The sequence below is a fragment of the Ambystoma mexicanum genome, chromosome 6p, assembly GCF_040938575.1.
Source record: "Ambystoma mexicanum isolate Mex_15411 chromosome 6p, UKY_AmexF1_1, whole genome shotgun sequence".
In the NCBI taxonomy this organism is placed as follows: domain Eukaryota; kingdom Metazoa; phylum Chordata; class Amphibia; order Caudata; family Ambystomatidae; genus Ambystoma; species Ambystoma mexicanum.
In genome coordinates, this window is record NC_090935.1 from 42,646,772 (window position 1) to 42,667,176 (window position 20,405).

At 52.9% G+C, this 20,405-nt stretch overlaps 1 protein-coding gene across 1 annotated transcript in view; it reads left to right on the plus strand.

Moving 5' to 3' along the window:
* Window positions 1-20,405, plus strand: part of TMEM8B (transmembrane protein 8B) — an 804,010-nt gene that overhangs the window by 578,615 nt on the left and 204,990 nt on the right. The window contains exons 7-8 of the mRNA XM_069626692.1: window positions 6,582-6,678; window positions 19,850-19,973. Coding sequence (XP_069482793.1) covers window positions 6,582-6,678; window positions 19,850-19,973 — 221 coding nt within the window. The remainder of the gene's footprint in view (window positions 1-6,581; window positions 6,679-19,849; window positions 19,974-20,405) is intronic.

The window sequence follows — 20,405 nt, forward strand, 5'->3', positions numbered from 1 at the left end:
CTGGATGCCCCAAATGTAAAGTCATTTTTAATTTGAGCTGTTAGGTGGCGCCACCTATAAGCAGAAACTATTGCATTAGTAGGGAGCAATGGCAAATGTTATGTTATATTATGTTATTTGGCATTTCTATAGCGCCTTTTACCATTGGTATGATTCCAAAGCGCTGTGGGTTGACCGACATAAGGAACTGCATTCCAGGTTAGTGGAGAGAGTAGTGTACTGAACCGTGCATGGGTACACTTGGTAGGTGTGCAGCCAGTGTGCAGTGAGTGATGTGAAACTGCACTAGAGGTAGCTGTGGTGCGGTGGCTGTGTGAGGGCAGTGGAATGGGTGCAGTAAGAATGGAATGGCATGGCATCTGCATTCTGGCGCTGGTGCTTGAGGGTGACGTTATGTCTGCAGCTAGGCCGAGTTATTCGAGGGGTGTAGCTGCGTTCTAAAGGCTGTTAAGGTGAACGTTGGGGTGCGTAAGTATGTGTGCATTTAGGCCGAGTTATTCGAGGGGTGTAGCTGCGTTCTAAAGGCTGTTTAGGTGAACGTTGGGGTGCGTAAGTATGTGTGCATCTAGGCCGAGTTATTCGAGGGGTGTAGCTGCGTTCTAAAGGCTGTTAAGGTGAACGTTGGGGTGTGTAAGTATGTGTGCATTTAGGCCGAGTTATTCGAGGGGTGTAGCTGCGTTCGAATAGGTTTTTGTTGCAGAGGCAAGAGTTAGCATAGTGGTGTGTTTGAGTGTCTGTGTGTTTTCCAGGGGGGCCTTGCTTCTGTTCAGCTTCCAGTCCCTGTCAAGGGTGTGGGATCTTCCTGTATCGTGGTGGGCTGATTGTTTGGTGAAGATTGGTGGGTGGAGACAGGGAGGTCATTGCCGAAGCTCATTCTCCTATTGTATAGCTGCTATCACTGTCCTCAGTCGGCAATTTGTTAAATTGGATCCTTGTAAGGTTGGGCATACCAGGATAGTTGGGATGAGCAAAGAATACGTTCTAGGGCCTTTCTTGCTATAGTGCTTCGTAAAGGTTAGCAAGTCAGATATGATATGAAACGATTGGTTATTTATAGCGCAATTAATACCCAGAGGTTTCTAAGCGCGGACCCGGGGATTGAACCTGTGTTGCTTCGTGTCGTCTTGCTTCCAAGGCGAGCACGTGGCCCCTGAGCTATCCTCCCGTGCTATTCCTGGTTTGTTAGCATAGTACATATTTGCAGGTCAGTCATTAAGTGCTGATTAGCGCATGGGTTCTAGTACTGCTAGATAGATGTCCGGCTGGTAGTTCTGTTATATACATTCAATGGCCGTAGTGATTAGCAGCTACACTGTTGGACGGTCCCCCGATATCTATTTCTGCTTTGGGATTCCAAGGGTGTAGTGTTGGCAGGCATGTGCCTGCTAGGGATGATCTGATTGTGTGGTGCATAATGGCATTGGCTTAATCAAGCTCAAGAGTGTTGGTGCTCGGGTTACGAGTCTAGCAGCAATCGCCCCTGAATAATGGCGATGGCTGGCATTGGGCCGGCTTCCTGCGGATGAGGTGATGAATACATTCTGTCAGATGCAGAATTCTGTCAGGGTGCAACCGCGATTTGGATTTACTTCTGGGCAGGGGCCCTAGATGTTGGGGTTCACGATCGTTAGACCTGACGATCTATGATAGGGTCCATATTGAATGGGGCACCACGCCTGTAGGAGGGCCACATAGCCTGTAGGTGTTTTATGGCTGTTTACCCACCCATTGACTGCACATTGCCATGATAATACCTATGCCCTTTCCCACCAAGTTGCTTAGCCTCCCGCCCAAAACACCTCCTCGTGGGAACTCTTTCAACTTGATTTAATCAAGCCTTGCAATCAAACGTTGTTCTCCAAGTGCCTGCTAGGGGTTTTTCAAAGCAGTCTTCTGAAAGTTCATGAGTAAAATGGAACTTTAAATGCACTATTGGTGGAATAAAAATGTCTTAACCTGGTCTGGCTTCATCCACTCGATTTATAAGAACTATGGGCCTCATTATAAGGCTTGCGCTCCCGTAATGAAGGGTGCTGGTACGGAACCAGCACCCTTCATTATGGGAGCACCGATTACGAGGTTCCCTTTGCAGGTCCCGCGAGGGGAAGAGGGAGCTAATAACGGGCCATTATTGACGGCGCCGTAATTAGCTCCCTCCCCATTCCCATTGAGCCCTATGGGGGTTCAAATGGGAATGGGGAATGGTTCTGTGCATGAGGAATTACCGGGTCCTCCAATGTCGGAATGACCCGGTAATTCCTCATTGCAGCAGGAACCCGGTATTGAAGCCCGGTATGGAGGCAGCCATGGCGCTAAGGCTACCTCCATACTCGTAATGAGGCCCTATGTGTGTCCTTCAATGTAGTCCTGTTAAAAACAAGCATTGACAAAGCAAACCGTTTTGGCGTGCGTTTAAGTATCAGGCATTGGCCAGGAACTGCTGACACATACCTGGGTACTCGCACCATTTTGCAGCTGCTATCATTTAGGGCCATTTAATACCACTACGGTAGTGCCTGGCAAGTGCCTTTCTCATGTTTACACAAAAGCCCAAACTGTTGGCATTGTCAATGCTTGTTATGACTGCACTATGCACTACAAGTGATCATTAGGGATGAGCAAAATGCTTGGGCGGGAAGCGATAAATGCAGAATCTGCACTGGAATACGGTTCTGTCAGCTCTGCAAAATCAGTATCCTTCCCATGTTAGTTTCAATGAGAAACTTTGCGCAGATCATTTTGATCCATGGTTGTTTCGTGCAGCTGCACGCGACACTTTACGTGGTTTTCCATGATCCATGTATGACATGAGAAACTTTGTGCAGGCTTATTTGAGATTCATACTAGCTTCACATTGCGGAACGAGAAACTTTGTGCAGCTTTTTGTTTGATATGTGCTACGTTTGCGCTGCGGCGCGAGAAATGTTATGCCGCTCTTTTCGATTCTAGCTTGTTTCGCACAGAGGCACGAGAAACTTCCTGACGCTCTATTTTCTTTTGATGCTACGTTCGCACAGCAGCCTGAGAACATCGTGCAGCTTTTGTTCGATTTGTGCTAGGTTCGCCCAGCGCTACTCATTTTGATATATAGGAGAGGCGCAAATTGGATTGTGGCGAATCGGATCAAAATCTTACAGATTTCGCTTCCGCAGCAGGCAGAACGGAATTTACAAATTTCGCCCAGGCCTAGTGATGATTGGAAATTAACAACAGAATTTTAAAAAGAGACACTTGACAACATTGATGCAATCAAATAATTTCCTTTTTCAACAGATCTTTTGCCGAAGAAGCACACCAAGTGGTCTCTCAAAATGTTCTTCCTTCTTGGAAAGGGTCATGCTCAGATTAAAACCAATGAGAGCGAGGGAGGGGGGGGCAGTTGGAGGAGAGACAGACAGAGAGAGAGAAAGACAGGGAGAGAAGCAACCATCCTTATAGAAGAGTACATTCATATATAGTGCAATACAATACCATTTGCTTTTTGGCTCAGTCATGGCAACCCCACTTGAAAACCATAACCTTTTTATAATCTCAGTCTGTGTTCAGATACCTGCACCTTACAAACCATATCCTCTCTCTGTGCTATGGTCTACGTGTCCCAGCCTGAGCACCTGGTCATCGCGTGAGGATGCTACTCTGAGTGCTGTGTCTATGCGGGGGTACGTGCACCTTCTTAATGCGGCTACTGATCCATACTACAGGCCCTATACTTCTTTGTGGCTGCCATTGTCCCTATACTTCTTCGTGGCTGCCATTGTCCCTATACCTTTTTCGTGGCTGCTATTGTCCCTATACTTTCTTTGTGGCTGCTATTGTCCCTATACCGTCTTTGTGGCTGCCATTGTCCCTATTCCTTCTCCGTAGCTGCTATTGTCCCTATACCTTCTTCGTGGCTGCTACTGTCCCTATACCTTCTCCGTGGCTGCTACTGTCCCTATACTTTCTCTGTGGCTGCTCTGCCCCCATACCTTCTTTGTGGCTGCTATTGTCCCTATACCTTCTCCGTGGCTGCTATTGTCCCTATACTTTCTCTGTGGCTGCCATTGTCCCTATACCTTCTTCGTGGCTGTTATTGTCCCTATATCTTCTTTATGGCTGCTATTGTCCCTATACCTTCTTCGTGGCTGCTATTGTCCCTATACTGTCTTCGTGGTTCCCATTGCCCCTACGCCTTCTCCGTAGCTGCCATTGTCCCTATACCTTTTTTGTGGCTGCTATTGTCCCTATACCTTCTCCATGGCTGCTATTGTCCCTATACCGTCTTTGTGGTTCCCATTGTCCCTATACCTTCTCTGTGGCTGCCATTGTCCCTATACCTTCTCGGTGGCTTTTATTGTCCCTATACCTTCTCTGTGACTGCTATTGTCCCTATACCTTCTTCGTGGCTGCTATTGTCCCTATACCTTCTTCTTGTTGGATCTTGTTAAAAGGTGCCCTGCGCCTATGCTGGAACGCAACTAGACCTTCACGTGGGCTGTGAGTGCTGCCACTGCAATGCCACTGGTTCAGGATTCTGATTCCAGCATGAGTGACGGGCCTCAGAGGACTCCCATGGAGGGAGCAGGCTTATGTCTATCAGTACCTGGCAACATGTCAAGCTATGTATTTATTTATTTATTTATTTATTGCATTTGTTATACGCACAGGACCCAGAGGTATCACGGCGTAGTTACAGACAGTGCCAGGATACAGTCTTGAGGTCAGGCACAGAAATACCTGAACTAGGACAAAAGCATTGATAACAAACTTATGTACAAATATACACAAGGCGCAGGGGCTTAGGCCTACGCTGGTCAGGTTGTATAACCAGGTTTTGAGTAGTTTTTTGAGTTGTGGGAAGGAAGTTTCATTTTTGATGTTGGTGGGGAAGGCGTTCCAGTGCCTGGGTGCGAGTACTTTGAAACTGCTCCTGCCTGCTTTTTCTCTTTTGTATCGTGGGACTTCTATATTTTCGCTATTGTTCGATCTGAGGAGTCTGGTATGATTTTTCTTGGTGACTGCGTTGGGGAGGTATTTTGGCGCTTTGTTAGTAATGCATTTGTGGGTGATACTAAAGGTTTTGAAGAGTATTCTAGCTTTGATGGGGAGCCAATGGTTTTCTCTTCTGATGTTGGTAATGTGCTTGGATTTCTTTATGCCGAGTGCCGCTCGGAGGGCTTTATTTTGCATCAATTGGAGTTTGGCTAAGTTTATGTTGGATGTGCCTAGGAAGAGGACGTTACAATAATCGAGCTTTGAGAGTATTAGTGCTCTTGCTAATGTAACGCAGTTTTTGGCAGTAAGGAATTTGCGGCTGAGGGAGATGAGTTTGGAAGTGTAGGAGGTGGAGGAAGCTAGGGTGCTGACTTGTTTGGTCATGGTTAAGGGGGCGTCTAAGTAAATGCCAAGTGTCTTCCCTTGTTTGAGTACTCGGATTTTAGCACCATCAATGGTGAAGGTTGAGTAGACAGTCTCAAGGGAGGTGAATTTAGATGGTGATCCTGGTATTAGTGATTTGTCATCATTGAAACAGAGGCTGTTGTTGGCCATCCAGTTTTGTATTAACGAGTAGATTTTGTTAATAGACACTGTGTCTTGCTCGTGGTTCCCTGTGCGGGGGATGAGGATACGGTGTCATCTGCAACGTTGGTGTAGATGACCCCCATAGCATCCAGAGCTGCAAAGAGAAGCTTAGTGTAAGCATTGTAGAGAGTGGGTGATAGACAGGAGCCTTGTCGGACAGCCAAGGGAACTGGTAAGGGGTCAGCTGATTTTTTACCGATGGCCACTCTTGAGGTCCTATCTGCGAGGAAAGATTTGATCCAGTCTGTGACGTCGTTTGACAGGTTGAAGTTATTGGCTGAGGTGGCACAGAGTGTGTCGTGGTCGACCAAGTCGAAGGCCGCTGATAGGTCTAGCAACATAAGTAGGCAGAGGTTGCCTGATTCTCTGGAAGCATCCATTTGGATCTTCAGGTCGAGTAGAGCTGTTTTGGTACTATGGCTCGGTCGGAACCCTGATTGTCAGTCCCTCAGGAGTTGGTTGTGTTCTAAGTGGTTTTGGATCTGGGCATATGCTATTTTGTCTATGATTTTCAGAAGAAATGGGACAGTGGTTATGGGCCGGTAGTTGGTGGGGATAGATGGGTCCAATGCTGTTTTTTTGAGGAGGAGCGTTACCCAAGCTTTTTTAATACTGGCAGGGACTAGGTTAGAACTAAAAGAGGCATTGACAAATTCGGTGATAATGGGTACTAGTGTGGGAGCACATAGTTTAACTAGGTGGGATGGAAAATTGTCTTCTTTGCTGTTGGAGGCTTTAAGTTTGGCAATAGTATCTAATACTTCTTTATTAGTAACTGGAGTAAAGTGAAAGGGGGCACATGAGGGGGTGGTTGGAGTGATGGTTGCTATTTTGGGAGAGGTTTTCATAGGTTCTGACTGGGACAAAGGAGTGCAGGTGGGACAAGAGAGAGTTTTGGATTCTTTTGTTTTCTTGGTTGGGAGTGGGCACATGTCTTAGTCCCAGTTTCCCTCTGATCCCTAATTCCTGTACCGCCTCCCAGGTTTATACTCACCCACCCCCTTTCTTTCTCTCCCCAGTCTTCGGTGAGGGGGGAGAACGTCACTGTGTTTGGCTGCCTGAACCATGGAGTGCCACTGAGTTCAGGGGACAACTCTACCGTCACCTGTGAAACAGGTAAGAGCGCCTCCTTCACACTAGCAAGGGCTGTCTGCCATGGGTGGATGGCTAAGGGCAAACAAGTGAATGGGTGTGCAGGTGGGTAGAGTGCCTATAAGACAGCTCAGTGTGTTGTGTTCTAAAGGCAACATTTGCTGCAAAGATGCGGTACCTCTTTACATGGTACATAGATGATTATAGTAAACGAATATGCATGTGTGTGTTTTATAGCCTCTATCTGCTGGAATGTACATGAATATACAAAGCTTTAAGTAAGCCGGGGCTAGCCGGGGCAGTGTCCTCGCAGTCTCTAAAAAGCGTTCACGAGCCAAGCCTCTGAGGGGCTTCCCACCACTAGTCCTGGGCGCGCCAACCTTCTCAGGAAGTCCTTACATTCCCAAGAACCACATTGTTAAAGTATGCCCACGAGGGTCGGCGTTTCTGATTAGAAAAACAAAAAGACTGGCGCACAAAAAGTACGATGATAGTGCTACCGCCTCTAATATTTTATCTTAGTCAGAAGCGCCAAACCCTCGCCACAGATAGCCCTTTAACCACATGGCTATGTGGATTTAAAAGGGCTACCCGAGGGTGTTGGCACCTCTCAGCATGTTCTGAACCCAGCACGCAACCTGCCGGTGTGGGACGGATCCTGTGATTAAGGAACAAAAGGAGAGGGGGACACTCTAAGGAATGATAGCAGTGCTCCCCATCTCTCCTGCTTGGCTTCCACTTACTCCAGATGTGTGCTACTTCCACTCCCCTGATCCCAAGCATAGTCAATGATGAAGGATCATGGGAGTTGTAGTCCAAAGCATCTGGAGATCCGCAGAAAGTAAGGTGCATTAGGAGAGATTTTCTACACCCAAGGGATGGCACTGCAGGCGGTGGGGCAGAGAATGAACCCTAGAGCAGGAGGAGATTGGTGGGTTCATGCTGGTGGCGGGGCAGAGAATGAACCCTAGAGCAGGAGGAGATTGGTGGGTTCCTGCTGGTGGCGGGCAGAGAATGAACCCTAGAGCAGGAGGAGATTGGTGGGTTCATGCTAGTGGCGGGGCAGAGAATGAACCCTAGAGCAGGAGGAGATTGGTGGGTTCCTGCTGGTGGCGGGCAGAGAATGAACCCTAGAGCAGGAGGAGATTGGTGGGTTCATGCTGGTGACGGGGCAGAGAATGAACCCTAGAGCAGGAGGAGATTGGTGGGTTCATGCTGGTGGCGGGGCAGAGAATGAACCCTAGAGCAGGAGGAGATTGGTGGTTTCCTGCTGGTGGCGGGGCAGAGAATGAACCCTAGAGCAGGAGGAGATTGGCAGACGAGATTTGTGGGTTCATGCTGCTGGCGGGCAGAGAATGAACCCTACAGCAGGAGGAGATTGGTGGGTTCATGCTGGTGGCGGGCAGAGAATGAACCCTAGAGCAGGAGGAGATTGGTGGGTTCCTGCTGGTGGCAGTGCAGAGAATGAACCCTAGAGCAGGAGGAGATTGGTGGGTTCATGTTTGTGGAGGGGCAGAGAATGAACCCTAGAGCAGGAGGAGATTGGCAGAGGAGATTGGTGGGTTCATGCTGGTGGTGGGCAGAGAATGAACCCTAGAGCAGGAGGAGATTGGTGGGTTCATGCTGGTGGTGGGGCAGAGAATGAACCCTAGAGCAGGCGGAGATTGGTGGGTTCCTGCTGGTGGCGGTGCAGAGAATGACCCTAGAGCAGGAGGAGATTGGTGGGTTCATGCTGGTGGCGGGGCAGAGAATGAACCCTAGAGCAGGAGGAGATTGGTGGGTTCATGTTTGTGGAGGGGCAGAGAATGAACCTTAGAGCAGGAGGAGATTGGTGTGTTCCTGCTGGTGGCGGGGCAGAGAATGAACCCTAGAGCAGGAGGAGATTGGCAGCGGAGATTGGTGGGTTCATGCTGGTGGTGGGCAGAGAATGAACCCTAGAGCAGGAGGAGATTGGTGGGTTCATGCTGGTGGCGGGGCAGAGAATGAACCCTAGAGCAGGAGGAGATTGATGGGTTCCTGCTGGTGGCGGGGCAGAGAATGAACCCTAGAGCAGGAGGAGATTGGTGGGTTCATGCTGGTGGCGGGGCAGAGAATGAACCCTAGAGCAGGAGGAGATTGGTGGGATCATGCTGGTGGCGGGGCAGAGAATGAACCCTAGAGCAGGAGGAGATTGGTGGGTTCATGCTGCTGGTTGCGGGGCAGAGAATGAACCCTAGAGCAGGTGGAGATTGGTGGGTTCATGCTGGTGGCGGGGCAGAGAATGAACCCTAGAGCAGGAGGAGATTGGTGGGTTCATGCTGGTGGCGGGGCAGAGAATGAACCCTAGAGCAGGAGGAGATTGGTGGGTTCCTGCTGGTGGCGGGGCAGAGAATGAACCCTAGAGCAGGAGGAGATTGGTGGGTTCATGCTGGTGGCGGGGCAGAGAATGAACCCTAGAGCAGGAGGAGATTGGTGGGTTCATGCTGGTGGCGGGGCAGAGAATGAACCCTAGAGCAGGAGGAGATTGGTGGGTTCCTGCTGGTGGCAGGGCAGAGAATGAACCCTAGAGCAGGAGGAGATTGGTGGGTTGAGATCTAGAGCAGGAGGAGATTGGTGGGTTCATGCTGGTGGAGGGTCAGGGAATGAACCCTAGAGCAGGAGGAGATTGGTGGGTTCATGCTAGTGGTGGGGCAGGGAATGAACCCTAGAGCAGGAGGAGATTGGTGGGTTCATGCTGGTGGCGGGGCAGGGAATGAACCCTAGAGCAGGAGGAGATTGCTGGGTACATGCTGGTGGCGGGCAGAGAATGAGCACTAGAGCAGGAGGAGATTGGTGGGTTCATGCTGGTGGCGGGGCAGAGAAAGAACCCTAGAGCAGGAGGAGATTGGTGGGTTCCTGCTGGTGGCAGGGAAGAGAATGAACCCTAGAGCAGGAGGCGATTGGTGGGTTGAACCCTAGAGCAGGAGGAGATTGGTGGGTTCATGCTGGTGGTGGGGCAGAGAATGAACCCTAGAGCAGGAGGAGATTGGTGGGTTCATGCTGGTGGCGGGGCAGAGAATGAACCCTAGAGCAGGAGGAGATTGGTGGGTACATGCTGGTGGTGGGGCAGAGAATGAACCCTAGAGCAGGAGGAGATTGGTTGGTACATGCTCGGTGGCGGGCAGAGAATGAACCCTAGAGCAGGAGGAGATTGGTGAGTTCATGCTTGTGGTGGGACAGAGCATGAACCCTAGAGCAGGAGGAGATTGGTGGGTTCATGTGGTGGCGGGGCAGAGAATGCACCCTAGAGCAGGAGGAGATTGGTGGGTACATGCTGGTGGAGGGGCAGAGAATGAACCCTTAGAGCAGGAGGAGATTGGTGGGTTCATGCTGGTGGCGAGGCAGAGAATGAACCCTAGAGCCTGAGGAGATTGGTGGGTACATGCTCGGTGGCGGGCAGAGAATGAACCCTAGAGCAGGAGGAGATTGGTGGGTTTATGCTGGTGGCGGGGCAGAGAATGAACCCTAGAGCAGGAGGAGATTGGTTGGTTCATGCTGGTGGCAGGGCAGGGAATGAACCCTAGAGCAGGAGGAGATTGGTGGGTTGAACCCTAGAGAAGGAGGAGATTGGTGAGTTGCTGTTAGTGGCGGGACAGAGAATGAACCCTAGAGTAGGAAAAGATTGGTGGGTTCATGCTGGTGGCGGGGCAGAGAATGAACCCTAGAGCAGGAGGAGATTGGTGGGTTCCTGCTGGTAGCGGGGCAGAGAATGAACCCTAGAGCAGGAGGAGATTGGTGGGTTGAACCCTAGATCAGGGGGATATTGGTGGGTTCATGCTGGTGGTGGGGCAGAGAATGAACCCTAGAGCAGAAGGAGATTGGTGGGTTCATGCTGGTGGCGGGGCAGAGAATGAACCCTAGAGCAGGAGGAGATTGGTGGGTTCATGCTGGTGGCGGGGCAGATAAAAAACCTTACAGCAGTAGGAGATTGGTGGGTTCATGCTGGTGGCAGGGCAGAGAATGAACCCTAGAGCAGGAGGAGATTGGTGGGTTCATGCTGGTGGCGGGGCAGAGAATGAACCCTAGAGCAGGAGGAGATTGGAGGGTTCATGCTGGTGGCAGGGCAGAGAATGAACCATAGAGCAGGAGGAGATTGGTGGGTTCATGCTGGTGGCGGGGCAGAGAATGAACCCTAGAGCAGGAGGAGATTGGTGGGTTCATGCTAGTGGCGGGGCAGAGAATGAACCCTAGAGCAGGAGGAGATTGGTGGGTTCATGCTAGTGGCGGGGCAGAGAATGTACCCTAGGGCAGGAGGAGATTGGTGGGTTCCTGCTGGTGGCGGGGCAGAGAATGAACCCTAGAGCAGGAGGAGATTGGCGGAGGAGATTGGTGGGTTCATGCTGGTGGTGGGCAGAAACTGAACCCTAGAGCAGGAGGAGATTGGTGGGTTCATGCTGGTGGTGGGCAGAGAATGAACCCTAGAGCAGGAGGCGATCGGTGGGTACATGCTGGTGGCGGGGCAGAGGATGAACCCTAGAGCAGAAGGAACTTGGGGGTTCATGCTGGTGGCGGGGCAGAGAATGAACCCTAGACAGGTGGAGATTGGTGTGTTGAACCCTAGAGCAGGGGGAGATTGGTGGGTTCATGCTGGTGGCGGGGCAGAGAATGAGCCCTAGAGCAGGAGGAGATTGGTGGGTTCATGCTGGTAGCGGGGCAGAGTATGAACCCTAGAGCAAGAGGAGATTCGTCGGTTCATGCTATTGGCGGGGCATAGTATGAACCCTAGAGCAGGAGGAGATCGGTGGGTTCATGTTTGTGGAGGGGCAGAGAATGAACCCTAGAGCAGGAAGAGATTGGTGGGTTCCTGCTGGTGGCGGGACAGAGAATGAACCCTAGAGCTTGAGGAGATTGGTGGGTTCCTGCTGGTGGCGGGGCAGAGAATGAACACTAGAGCAGGAGGAAATTGGTGGAGGAGACTGGTGCGTTCATGCTGGTGGCGGGCAGAGAATGAACCCTACAGCAGGAGGAGATTGGTGGGTTCATGCTGGTGGCGGGCAGAGAATGAACCCTAGAGCAGGAGGAGATTGCTGGGTTCCTGCTGGTGGCGGGACAGAGAATGAACCCTAGAGCAGGAGGAGATTGGTGGGTTCAGGAGCAGGAGGAGATTGGTCGGTTCATGCTGGTGGCGGGCAGAGAATGAACCCTAGAGCAGGAGGAGATTGCTGGGTTCCTGCTGGTGGCGGGGCAGAGAATGAACCCTAGAGCAGGAGGAGATTGGTGGGTTCATGCTGCTGGTTGCGGGGCAGAGAATGAACCCTAGAGCAGGTGGAGATTGGTGGGTTCATGCTGGTGGCGGGGCAGAGAATGAACCCTAGAGCAGGAGGAGATTGGTGGGTTCATGCTAGTGGCGGGGCAGAGAATGAACCCTAGAGCAGGAGGAGATTGGTGGGTTCCTGCTGGTGGCGGGGCAGAGAATGAACCCTAGAGCAGGAGGAGATTGGTGGGTTCATGCTGGTGGCGGGGCAGAGAATGAACCCTAGAGCAGGAGGAGATTGGTGGGTTCATGCTGGTGGCGGGGCAGAGAATGAACCCTAGAGCAGGAGGAGATTGGTGGGTTCCTGCTGGTGGCAGGGCAGAGAATGAACCCTAGAGCAGGAGGAGATTGGTGGGTTGAGATCTAGAGCAGGAGGAGATTGGTGGGTTCATGCTGGTGGAGGGTCAGGGAATGAACCCTAGAGCAGGAGGAGATTGGTGGGTTCATGCTAGTGGTGGGGCAGGGAATGAACCCTAGAGCAGGAGGAGATTGGTGGGTTCATGCTGGTGGCGGGGCAGGGAATGAACCCTAGAGCAGGAGGAGATTGCTGGGTACATGCTGGTGGCGGGCAGAGAATGAGCACTAGAGCAGGAGGAGATTGGTGGGTTCATGCTGGTGGCGGGGCAGAGAAAGAACCCTAGAGCAGGAGGAGATTGGTGGGTTCCTGCTGGTGGCAGGGAAGAGAATGAACCCTAGAGCAGGAGGCGATTGGTGGGTTGAACCCTAGAGCAGGAGGAGATTGGTGGGTTCATGCTGGTGGTGGGGCAGAGAATGAACCCTAGAGCAGGAGGAGATTGGTGGGTTCATGCTGGTGGCGGGGCAGAGAATGAACCCTAGAGCAGGAGGAGATTGGTGGGTACATGCTGGTGGTGGGGCAGAGAATGAACCCTAGAGCAGGAGGAGATTGGTTGGTACATGCTCGGTGGCGGGCAGAGAATGAACCCTAGAGCAGGAGGAGATTGGTGAGTTCATGCTTGTGGTGGGACAGAGCATGAACCCTAGAGCAGGAGGAGATTGGTGGGTTCATGCTGGTGGCGGGGCAGAGAATGCACCCTAGAGCAGGAGGAGATTGGTGGGTACATGCTGGTGGAGGGGCAGAGAATGAACCCTTAGAGCAGGAGGAGATTGGTGGGTTCATGCTGGTGGCGAGGCAGAGAATGAACCCTAGAGCCTGAGGAGATTGGTGGGTACATGCTCGGTGGCGGGCAGAGAATGAACCCTAGAGCAGGAGGAGATTGGTGGGTTTATGCTGGTGGCGGGGCAGAGAATGAACCCTAGAGCAGGAGGAGATTGGTTGGTTCATGCTGGTGGCAGGGCAGGGAATGAACCCTAGAGCAGGAGGAGATTGGTGGGTTGAACCCTAGAGAAGGAGGAGATTGGTGAGTTGCTGTTAGTGGCGGGACAGAGAATGAACCCTAGAGTAGGAAAAGATTGGTGGGTTCATGCTGGTGGCGGGGCAGAGAATGAACCCTAGAGCAGGAGGAGATTGGTGGGTTCCTGCTGGTAGCGGGGCAGAGAATGAACCCTAGAGCAGGAGGAGATTGGTGGGTTGAACCCTAGATCAGGGGGATATTGGTGGGTTCATGCTGGTGGTGGGGCAGAGAATGAACCCTAGAGCAGAAGGAGATTGGTGGGTTCATGCTGGTGGCGGGGCAGAGAATGAACCCTAGAGCAGGAGGAGATTGGTGGGTTCATGCTGGTGGCGGGGCAGATAAAAAACCTTACAGCAGTAGGAGATTGGTGGGTTCATGCTGGTGGCAGGGCAGAGAATGAACCCTAGAGCAGGAGGAGATTGGTGGGTTCATGCTGGTGGCGGGGCAGAGAATGAACCCTAGAGCAGGAGGAGATTGGAGGGTTCATGCTGGTGGCAGGGCAGAGAATGAACCATAGAGCAGGAGGAGATTGGTGGGTTCATGCTGGTGGCGGGGCAGAGAATGAACCCTAGAGCAGGAGGAGATTGGTGGGTTCATGCTAGTGGCGGGGCAGAGAATGAACCCTAGAGCAGGAGGAGATTGGTGGGTTCATGCTAGTGGCGGGGCAGAGAATGTACCCTAGGGCAGGAGGAGATTGGTGGGTTCCTGCTGGTGGCGGGGCAGAGAATGAACCCTAGAGCAGGAGGAGATTGGCGGAGGAGATTGGTGGGTTCATGCTGGTGGTGGGCAGAAACTGAACCCTAGAGCAGGAGGAGATTGGTGGGTTCATGCTGGTGGTGGGCAGAGAATGAACCCTAGAGCAGGAGGCGATCGGTGGGTACATGCTGGTGGCGGGGCAGAGGATGAACCCTAGAGCAGAAGGAACTTGGGGGTTCATGCTGGTGGCGGGGCAGAGAATGAACCCTAGACAGGTGGAGATTGGTGTGTTGAACCCTAGAGCAGGGGGAGATTGGTGGGTTCATGCTGGTGGCGGGGCAGAGAATGAGCCCTAGAGCAGGAGGAGATTGGTGGGTTCATGCTGGTAGCGGGGCAGAGTATGAACCCTAGAGCAAGAGGAGATTCGTCGGTTCATGCTATTGGCGGGGCATAGTATGAACCCTAGAGCAGGAGGAGATCGGTGGGTTCATGTTTGTGGAGGGGCAGAGAATGAACCCTAGAGCAGGAAGAGATTGGTGGGTTCCTGCTGGTGGCGGGACAGAGAATGAACCCTAGAGCTTGAGGAGATTGGTGGGTTCCTGCTGGTGGCGGGGCAGAGAATGAACACTAGAGCAGGAGGAAATTGGTGGAGGAGACTGGTGCGTTCATGCTGGTGGCGGGCAGAGAATGAACCCTACAGCAGGAGGAGATTGGTGGGTTCATGCTGGTGGCGGGCAGAGAATGAACCCTAGAGCAGGAGGAGATTGCTGGGTTCCTGCTGGTGGCGGGACAGAGAATGAACCCTAGAGCAGGAGGAGATTGGTGGGTTCAGGAGCAGGAGGAGATTGGTCGGTTCATGCTAGTGGCGGGGTAGGGAATGAACCCTAGAGCAGGAGGAGATTGGTGGTTCATGCTAATGGGGGGGCAGGGAATGAACCCTAGAGCAGGAGGAGATTGGTGGGTTTATGCTGGTGGCGGGGCAGGGAATGAACCCTAGAGCAGGAGGAGATTGGTGGGTACATGCTGGTGGCGGGGCAGAGAATGAACCCTAGAGCAGGAGGAGATTGGTGGGTTCATGTTGGTGTCAGGCAGAGAATGAACCCTAGAGCAGGAGGAGATTGGTGGGTTCATGCTGGTGTCAGGCAGAGAATGAACCCTAGAGCAGGAGGAGATTGGTGGGTTCATGAGCAGGAGGAGATTGGTGGGTTCATGCTAGTGGCGGGTCAGGGAATGAACCCTAGAGCAGGAGGAGATTGTTGGGTTCATGCTGGTGGCGGGAACATGGAATGAACTCTAGAGCAGGAGGAGATTGGTGTATTGAACCCTAGCGCAGGGGAGATTGGTGGGTTCATGCTGGTGGCGGGGCATAGAATGAGCCCTAGAGCAGGGGGAGGTTGGTGGGTACATGGTGGTGGCGGGCAAAGAATGAACCCTAGAGCAGGAGGAGATTGGTGGGTTCATGCTGGTGGCGGGGCAGAGTATGAACCCTAGAGCAAGAGGAGATTGGTGGGTTCATGCTGGTGGCGGGGCAGAGTATGAACCCTAGAGCAGGAGGAGATTGGTGGGTTCATGTTTGTGGAGGGGCAGAGAATGAACCCTAGAGCAGGAGGAGATTGGTGGGTTCCTGCTGGTGGCGGGACAGAGAATGAACCCTAGAGCTTGAGGAGATTGGTGGGTTCCTGCTGGTGGCGGGGCAGAGAATGAACCCTAGAACAGGAGGAGATTGGTGGGTTCATGCTGGTGGTGGGCAGAGAATGAACCCTACAGCAGGAGGAGATTGCTGGGTTCATGCTGGTGGCGGGCAGAGAATGAACCCTAGAGCAGGAGGAGATTGGTGGGTTCCTGCTGGTGGCGGGGCAGAGAATGAACCCTAGAGCAGGAGGAGATTGGTGGGTTCAGGAGCAGGAGGAGATTGGTGTCTTCATGCTAGTGGCGGGGCAGGGAATGAACCCTAGAGCAGTAGGAGATTGGTGGGTTCCTGCTGGTGGCGGGACAGAGAATGAACCCTAGAGCTTGAGGAGATTGGTGGGTTCCTGCTGGTGGCGGGGCAGAGAATGAACACTAGAGCAGGAGGAAATTGGTGGAGGAGACTGGTGCGTTCATGCTGGTGGCGGGCAGAGAATGAACCCTACAGCAGGAGGAGATTGGTGGGTTCATGCTGGTGGCGGGCAGAGAATGAACCCTAGAGCAGGAGGAGATTGCTGGGTTCCTGCTGGTGGCGGGACAGAGAATGAACCCTAGAGCAGGAGGAGATTGGTGGGTTCAGGAGCAGGAGGAGATTGGTCGGTTCATGCTAGTGGCGGGGCAGGGAATGAACCCTAGAGCAGGAAGAGATTGGTGGTTCATGCTAATGGGGGGGCAGGGAATGAACCCTAGAGCAGGAGGAGATTGGTGGGTTTATGCTGGTGGCGGGGCAGGGAATGAACCCTAGAGCAGGAGGAGATTGGTGGGTACATGCTGGTGGCGGGGCAGAGAATGAACCCTAGAGCAGGAGGAGATTGGTGGGTTCATGTTGGTGTCAGGCAGAGAATGAACCCTAGAGCAGGAGGAGATTGGTGGGTTCATGCTGGTGTCAGGCAGAGAATGAACCCTAGAGCAGGAGGAGATTGGTGGGTTCATGAGCAGGAGGAGATTGGTGGGTTCATGCTAGTGGCGGGTCAGGGAATGAACCCTAGAGCAGGAGGAGATTGTTGGGTTCATGCTGGTGGCGGGAACATGGAATGAACTCTAGAGCAGGAGGAGATTGGTGTGTTGAACCCTAGAGCAGGGGAGATTGGTGGGTTCATGCTGGTGGCGGGGCATAGAATGAGCCCTAGAGCAGGGGGAGGTTGGTGGGTACATGGTGGTGGCGGGCAAAGAATGAATCCTAGAGCAGGAGGAGATTGGTGGGTTCATGCTGGTGGCGGGGCAGAGTATGAACCCTAGAGCAAGAGGAGATTGGTGGGTTCATGCTGGTGGCGGGGCAGAGTATGAACCCTAGAGCAGGAGGAGATTGGTGGGTTCATGTTTGTGGAGGGGCAGAGAATGAACCCTAGAGCAGGAGGAGATTGGTGGGTTCCTGCTGGTGGCGGGACAGAGAATGAACCCTAGAGCTTGAGGAGATTGGTGGGTTCCTGCTGGTGGCGGGGCAGAGAATGAACCCTAGAACAGGAGGAGATTGGTGGGTTCATGCTGGTGATGGGCAGAGAATGAACCCTACAGCAGGAGGAGATTGCTGGGTTCATGCTGGTGGCGGGCAGAGAATGAACCCTAGAGCAGGAGGAGATTGGTGGGTTCCTGCTGGTGGCGGGGCAGAGAATGAACCCTAGAGCAGGAGGAGATTGGTGGGTTCAGGAGCAGGAGGAGATTGGTGTCTTCATGCTAGTGGCGGGGCAGGGAATGAACCCTAGAGCAGTAGGAGATTGGTGGGTTCATGCTAGTGGTGGGGCAGGGAATTAACCCTAGAGCAGGAGGAGATTGGTGGGTTTATGCTGGTGGTGGGGCAGGGAATGAACCCTAGAGCAGGAGGAGATTGGTGGGTACATGCTGGTGGCGGGGCAGAGAATGAACCCTAGAGCAGGAGGAGATTGGTGGGTTCATGCTGGTGTCAGGCAGAGCATGAACCCTAGAGCAGGAGGAGATTGGTGGGTTCATGCTGGTGGTGGGCCAGAGAATGAACCCTAGAGCAGGAGGAGATTGGTGGGTTCATGAGCAGGAGGAGATTGGTGGGTTCATGCTAGTGGCGGGTCAGGGAATGAACCCTAGAGCAGGAGGAGATTGGTGGGTTCATGCTGGTGGCGGGCAGGGAATGAACCCTAGAGCAGGGGGAGATTGGTGGGTTCATGCTAGCGGCGGGTCAGAGAATGAACCTTAGAGCAGGAGGAGATTGGTGGGTTCATGCTGGTGGTGGGCAGGGAATAAACCCTAGAGCAGGAGGAGATTGGTGGGTTCATAAGCAGGAGAAGATTAGTGGGTTCATGCTAGTGGCGGGTCAGAGAATGAACCCTAGAGGAGGAGGAGATTGGTGGGTTCATGCTGGTGGTGGGCAGGGAATGAACCCTAGAGCAGGAGGAAATTGGGGGTTCATGCTGGTGGTGGGGCAGAGGATGAACCCTAGAGCAGGAGGAACTTGGGGGTTCATGCTGGTGGTGGGGCAGAGAATGAACCCTAGAGCAGGAGGAGATTGGTGGAGGAGATTGGTGGGTTCATGCTATTGGCGGGCAGGGAATGAACCCTACAGCAGGAGGAGATTGGTGGGTTCATGCTGGTGGCGGGGCAGAGAATGAACTCTAGAGCAGGAGGAGATTGGTGGGTTGAACCCTAGAGCAGGAGGAGATTGGTGGGTTCATGCTGGTGACGGGGCAGAGTATGAACCCTAGAGCAAGAGGAGATTGGTGGGTTCATGCTGGTGGCGGGGCAGATAATGAACCCTAGAGCAGGAGGAGATTGGTGGGTTCATGTTTGTGGAGGGGCAGAGAATGAACCCTAGAGCAGGAGGAGATTAGTGGGTTCCTGCTAGAGGCGGGCAGAGAATGAACCCTAGAGCAGGAGGAGATTGGTGGGTTCCTGCTGGTGGCGGGGCAGAGAATGAACCCTAAGCAGGAGGAGATTGGTGGGTTCATGCTGGTGGCAGGCAGAGAATGAACCCTAGAGCAGGAGGAGATCGGTGGGTTCATGCTGGTGGCGGGCAGAGAATGAACCCTAGAGCAGGAGGAGATCGGTGGGTCCATGAGCAGGAGGAGATTGGTGGGTTCATGCTAGTAGCGGGGCAGGGAATGAATCCTAGAGCAGGAGGAGATTGGTGGGTTCTTGCTAGTAGCGGGGCAGGGAATGAACCCTAGAGCAGGAGGAGATTGGTGGGGAGATGCTGTTGGTGGGGCAGAGAATGAACCCTAGAGCAGGAGGAGATTGGTGGGTTCATGCTGGTGGCGGGGCAGAGAATGAACCCTAGAGCAGGAGGAGATTGGTGGGTTCATGCTGGTGGCAGGCAGAGAATGAACCCTAGAGCAGGAGTAGATTGGTGGGTTCATGCTGGTGGTGGGGCAGAGAATGTACCCTAGAGCAGGAGGAGATTGGTTGGTTGAACCCTAGAGCAGGAGGAAATTGGTGGGTTGAACCCTAGAGCAGGAGGAGATCAGTGGGCTCATGCTGGTGGTGGGGCAGAGAATGAACCCTAGAGCCGGAGGAGATTGGTGGGTTCATGAGCAGTTGGATATTGGTGGGTTCATGCTGGTGGCAGGCAGAGAATGAACCCTAGAGCAGGAGGAGATTGGTGGGTTCATGCTGGTGGCGGGCAGAGAATGAACCCTAGAGCAGGAGGAGATCGGCGGGTTCATGAGCAGGAGGAGATTGGTGGGTTCATGCTAGTGGCGGGGCAGGGAATGAATCCTAGAGCAGGAGGAGATTGGTGGGTTCTTGCTAGTAGCGGGGCAGGGAATGAACCCTAGAGCAGGAGGAGATTGGTGGGTAGATGCTGTTGGTGGGGCAGAGAATGAACCCTAGAGCAGGAGGAGATTGGTGGGTTCATGCTGGTGGCAGGCAGAGAATGAACCCTAGAACAGGAGTAGATTGGTGGGTTCATGCTGGTGGTGGGGCAGAGAATGTACCCTAGAGCAGGAGGAGATTGGTTGGTTGAACCCTAGAGCAGGAGGAAATTGGTGGGTTGAACCCTAGAGCAGGAGGAGATTGGTGGGCTCATGCTGGTGGTGGGGCAGAGAATGAACCCTAGAGCCGGAGGAGATTGATGGGTTCATGAGCAGTAGGATATTGGTGGGTTCATGCTAGTGGCGGGTCAGGGAATGAACCCTAGAGCAGGAGGAAATTGGTGGGTACCTGCTTGTGGTGGTTAATGCCTGTATCTCTTGCTGTCTTCCAGAGATCCTCGCTGGGTTCCTGCTGTCTGTGAACACCACCGCCAACCTCACCCGGCTGCAGATCCCCTACCCCCAGACAGGGAGCTGGTACCTCAGTTTTCGCTCCCTCTGTGCCTCTGACCGCGGGTAAGTGGACCTGACTTCAAGCACCAGGCTGCAATCCCATCAATCAAGGTCCTCCCTATTGAAGCATAGGGGGCTCTCCATATCCTCACGATCGGCACACACCCCAGTATCTTACCCATCCCCAGCTGGGAAATACCCCCAATATGGGCACCCTATGCTTCTGAATCTGGCATAATTAAGTTGCAGAAAGGCTTCAAGGAGTACGGAAATGATCCCAAGGGTGGCTGCAAGAAACAAAATGGCGACAGTTAGAAGCACTGCAGCTCTGCTCTTATCTCATGCTCAGTGTACTGGGCATATTAATGTGGCACATACCTGTTGCCTTGAGCAACATTATGTAAATAACAGTCTGATGGTGCAGATCTACCGGTGCGTGTTGGGGCATCCGCACAAGTCGAGGAGAAGTACTGGTGTTCTTCGTGGGGTAGAAGT